This window comes from Nesoenas mayeri (assembly GCF_963082525.1).
Source record: "Nesoenas mayeri genome assembly, chromosome: 5".
Classification (NCBI taxonomy): Eukaryota; Metazoa; Chordata; class Aves; order Columbiformes; family Columbidae; genus Nesoenas; species Nesoenas mayeri.
The window spans coordinates 19,626,120-19,631,641 of NC_137548.1; the positions used below are offsets into that span (position 1 = coordinate 19,626,120).

At 43.5% G+C, this 5,522-nt stretch overlaps 1 protein-coding gene across 1 annotated transcript; it reads right to left on the minus strand.

The window, feature by feature from the left end:
- Positions 1 to 3,384: 3,384 nt before the first annotated feature.
- GPR65 (G protein-coupled receptor 65) lies at positions 3,385 to 4,422 on the minus strand (the record flags this gene model as incomplete). The annotated part of the gene is made up of 1 exon (XM_080345493.1): positions 3,385 to 4,422. The coding sequence occupies one exon, from the start codon at positions 4,420 to 4,422 to the stop codon at positions 3,385 to 3,387; it is 1,038 nt and encodes a 345-aa protein (XP_080201619.1).
- Positions 4,423 to 5,522: the final 1,100 nt, after the last annotated feature.

Genomic DNA, 5,522 nt, shown 5'->3' on the forward strand with positions numbered 1-5,522 from the left:
GTTGCAAAATACATAGATCAGCACGAGAACAAATCTATGGTGATGTAATTTGCATTGCTGCTGCTTGCATACTTTTTCCTTCATAATATATAAGAAAGTGTTACAAAAAACAAAACAAGACAAAACAAAAAAACCCAAACAAACAAACAAACCCACAAAAACCAAAAACTAAAAACCAAACCAAAATCCAGAAAGTGGATTAATGGAAAGAAAGAGGGGAAGGGAACATACAATACGTTGTTTTGTTTTTGTTGTTTGTTTTTTTTTTTTTCTTTTTTTTGAGGAGAAGGCAACAACCAGAATAGTGACATACACATTTATAAGAGTTCATATAATCACAGGACAGTTCTGGTTGAAATGGATCTCAGGAAGTCTCTAGTCCAACCTTCTGATCGTAGGAAGGAAGGCTATGAGGCGACACCAGGTTGCTCGGAGATTGTCCAGTTCTGTCCTGACAGGACAGAACATGCAGAACCTCTTGTTGCAACCTGCCCCACTACTTTGCAGTCTTCATAATTCAAAGTTTTCCTTATATCAGCTCTGACTCTTCTTGCTTCAAGTTACGTGCATGAGTTCTTCTCCTCCCGTTATGTACTCTTGTGAAGAGCTTGGGTCCATCTTCTCAATATCTTTCTTGTAGGTACTGCAAGGTTGACACTAGGTCCCTCAAAGCCTCTTCTCCAAGTTGAACAAGCCCAGACCCCTCACCCTTTCAAGTACCCCTCTCAGAATGTGAAATTAATTGAAAGTATAAATAGACACAAACGGGAACTCGGGAAAACAATGAAAGCGGCTGCTTGTAATGGAGAAATTTACAACCTATACACAGAGAGATCTTCTCATAAGAACTTCCATAATGCTTGTAACCACTGTGTGCTCGTCCTTCAAGTATTATGTCAGACCTAGAAGTGTGCTGAGAAAGTGCTGGTCAAAGTCTCCTCTAAACAGACATGGTACAGCGGGACTTTTTGATGTAAAAAATAAAATGTGTTCCCTATGAAACTGGACAACCACGGCAAACAAAGATTCTTACTGCCAACTGAACAGAAGTGAAAAGGCTTTAACTCTTTTCAGAGTGCCTGCAGCTGTTCAGGGAGCCATGCAGCTCTTCAGAGCCTGTGCAGGACCAGGTCCCTGAGTTAGATACACTTTTGTTTTGTGCTAAATTCAACCCTTTTCAAATGTTGGTTCTTCTGCTGCCACTCTTACTGTTTGTTGGTAGATTTGTGTTCTTTGCTGGTTTGTTAGTATGGCTTGTGTGGTTTTGCGTGTTTGTTTGGTTGGGTTTTTTGTTTGTTTGGTTAGTTGGTTGTTGTTTTGTCAGTCTGTCAGACTGAGAGCCCTGGAACCTCTCTAGCTGAGGCCTCTATGTGCAGTTAAGAAAATGGATAGAAACTTCGTTGCTCAATTGGCTCTGCAAATGTAAACACACTCCAGATTTCAGTCTTAATAAGCAAGGCTGACAGTGGGTCCTTTGAAATTGTGAAGACATGAAACCTCACCTATCAATCCTTCCCTTTCCCCATCCGAGTTAAAACTCCTGTGGCTAGAATTTGCTTCTTTATGTATACTTGAGGTAATGAAACTTCAACGGTCTGACACCCAATATTGATATTGTAATGAAACCACATGACACACGGTTACACATTAGTGTGGTGGGCTGATTCTGGCTTGACACCAGATGCCCACCAAAGCTGCTCTATCAGTCCCCTCTTCAGCCAGACAGGGGAGAGAAAATATGATGAAAGGCTCATGGGTTGAGATAAGGACAGGGAGAGATCACTCATCAATTACCATCAGAGGTAAAACAGACTTGGGGAAATTAGTTTAATTAATTATGAATCAAATCAGAGTAGGTTAATGAGAAATAAAATCAAATCTTCAAACATCTTCCCCTCACCCCTCCCTTCTTCCTGGGCTCAACTTCACTCCCGATTTTCCTGACCTCTCTCCCAGTGTCACAGGGGCCGGGGAACGGGGGTTGTGGTCAGTTCATCACACGTGGTGTCTGCCGCTCCCTCCTCCTCAGGGGAGGGACTCCTCACACTTCCCCTGCTCCAGTGTGGGTCCCTCCCATGGGGTGCAGTCCTTCAGGAACAGACTGCTCCAGCCTGGGTCCCCATGGGGTCACAAGTCCTGCCAGCAAACCTGCTCCAGCCTGGGCTCCTCTCTCCATGAGGACACAGGTCCTGCCGGGAGACTGCTCCAGTGTGGGCTTCCCACATGGTCACACCTCTTTTGGGTATCCACCTGCTGGCACAGGGTCCTCCCCAGGGAGCAGGTGGGTCTCTGCTCCACCAGGGACCTCCAAAGGCTGCAGGAGCTGGCCCCACCATGGGCTGCATCACAGGCTGCAGGGGAATCTCTGCTTCAGCGCCTGGAGCACCTCCTGCCCTCCTTCTTCACTGACCCTGGTGTCTGAAGAGTTGTTTCACACATTCTCACTCCTCTCTCCAGCTGCCGTTGGTCTTGCACAGTTTGCCCCTCTCCTTCTTAAATATGTTATTGCAGAGGTGCTACCACCATTGCTGATGGGCTCGGCCTTGGCCAGGGGCAGGTCTGTCTTGGAGATGGCTGGAATTGGCTCTATTAGATATGGGGGAAGCTTCTAGAAGCTTCTCACAGTAGCCCCCTGGCTACCAAAACCATGCCACACAAACTCAATACAATTAGAACACATAATTACTACAGAGAACAAAAGCTGAAATATTAAGAGTAGGTAAGTACCTGTCTACATGAAGTAAACAATTTTAAGAACTGGCTAATGTCAGGGGTCTGCTGAAGGAAAATTTGAGTCATTACTGAAACACAGCAACCATCACAGCAGCATAAATTACACCGTGATATTAGAGAGAATATGTACCACCCTCTGTTCACTCCTTTGTCAATCATTTGAGTGATCTCCGTGTGTGCGTACTTTTTTAATTTCTTTCACAGTACTGATTAAAAACAAAACAAAACAAAACAAATCACACATAAGGCTCATTCCCAGCTAAGTTTTAGGCTTCTGTTAAAACTGCAAAACAAATGACCAGGTTAAGAGGACTTCAGCCTTCCTACAGCTGGGTTACATGCGTGCCCAGCACGCTGCGACACGAGGCAGTTCTGAGGGGGAACCTCAGTAATTTTTTCAGCATACCATGGTCATTTTTCTTGACTGTACATTTGTTTGTTGACACTGATTTATGTATCATGCCTGATTTAAAGATACACTTTGACGCTCCATTGATTTCGTTGACCCTGCAATATGTTCTTATTAGCTCCAGCTACCTTTTTCACTTAGATTAGTATATGTGACTACTGGGGTATTTTATAGGTACACACTGGAAGAATTTTTCTTTCTTTCCCCTTTAGGTTATCCAATTTTTCTTTGAACATGCTCTCTCAGGTATTTCTGATAGTCTCCATTTCACAGGAAGTTCTGTAGGTGATCAGTGCACTGCTCTTTGTAGCAGAACTGCACACAGCATGGTCTTTCTCTTGGTCTCTCTCACGCTTTTGTAGGCACAAGCAACACCTGAGCAAATTCAGTATGTCTGTTTGTGCAGTCTCACTCACAAAGCAGTAAAGAATGGGATCAGCAATGCAATTCAAACTTGTTAAGGCCTGTGCAATTCTGTAAACCTTATACATCAACTGTAAAAGCTCTGGGTCAGTGGTGTAAGGTTCTTTGATGCTGCGAATAAGCAATATAACATGATAAGGGGTGAAGCAAACAAGGAAAGTAACTGTGATATTCAGAATAAGCTTCCTCACTTTTTTCTTTTCTTCATCTACTGTGGCTTGATTATACCTTACTACTTGGTAAATTTTGTGGTAGCAAAACACAATGATTATCAAAGGGACCAGGTACCCTGAGCATATCCGGAATAAATTTATCTGTGCCTGCCACCATTCCAGGGGGTATTTATCATAGCATAACGTATGATTAGTGAAATTGCATGGATCATTGAATACTTCTTTGTTCATTAATATGACTGAATTCAAGATGCTTTCCAGAAGCCAAACAGTTATGCTGACAAGCAAAGAAATTCTTCTTGTGCGCAAGTGCTGGAGCTTCAAGGGGTGAACTAATGCCAGGTACCTATCAACAGAGATGCAAGCAAGGAATGCAGTACTGGTGTAGAAATTCATATACAGAATGAAGGAAGAAATCTGACAAAGTAAGGCAGAGAGCCTCCAGTTATCTCCATTCCAGGCATAATCAATCCACAGAGGCAGGATCAGTGAGTACAAAAGATCAGCCAGGGACAGGCTGAAGAGGTAGACTGCTAACTCATTCTTTTTCCTCACCTGAATGCAAGATGCATAGAGGGATATGCAGTTGGTGGGAATACTGATCATCATCACAATGCTGTACACAAATGGAAACAAATATTTATCCAGGGTGTGATCATCATGGCACTTGGCAGTGATGTTCATTGTCCACCCCGGGTAGTATCTTTGAGCCAGTTCTGGCCTGGATGCGATAAAAAAGTCTCTGTAGTCTGATGGGTTGTCATCTGTTAGTTCTTCAGGACTTGGTGGGTAGAATTCCAGCCTTCTGTTACCAAAAAGGAAAAATGTCAGCTATAGCAACATTTTTGTTTGTTTTTATGAGCTTCTTGCTGGGTATCTTTTTTAGAAGAAGGAAAACTGTGTTTGTAGGAGATCAAAGGTTTTAAACACTCCTGGAGGGACATTTGCATAGAACTCTAATGTCTAAGGTGGTCAAGGTCAGTCAGACACAAGGTTCTACAGCAGAAGCAGCATAAATAGCAAAGACACTTCCAGAAGGGTAGGATCCTGCAATCCAAGGTCTTTCTTTTGGGAAAGCCGAAGGAGATCAGAAAGTTTACCACAAATAACAGAGGTGCACGTTCTATTATTCTGGCGAGCAGAATAGGGTTTTAGCCATATGAATATGGCATATTTGTCGTCACCAGTACCTTCCTCCCCTCTAAGTCGATGGAGAGACAAGGATAGAAACACAGGGATTCAGGTACCACTAGAGGTTGGGATCTTCTCAGAGGAGGAGAATGTGTGGCTGGTGTGTCTCCCTGTCAAGAATCACTCTTCTGTCTTGTTGTATCCTCACACTTCCCTACTTCCCCTCCCCTCTTTTGTATGTGATTGCCCAAGAACTTGCCACCAACTGTGCTATTCCAGCAAAGCTTACTGCATGTCCCAGGAACCTTCATGTGACACCTGGCAGGCAATTGGGCTCCTGCATGCACAGGAAAATCTGCCAGGATCTCACTCCTGTGAGGTAGAGACTCTTGGAGTATAATTTTTCATTTACATTTATTTCCTTTAGGAATTGCAGTTGCCATGCATGAGTTTATAAACCCATTAGCAATTAAGTTTACCTTAGGCAGTACCAGAGTTGTGGGTGTCAGCACCTTCAACATCAAAATACCAGAAAAATGGCAGCCCTGACTAATGCAGCGAGACTGGAGGAGTTGTGTGTGTGAGTCTCAGAAGCACTTAGAAGAGCTGACCTTTAAGTAAGAAAGGGAATACAAGCATAGCTATGAGACAGC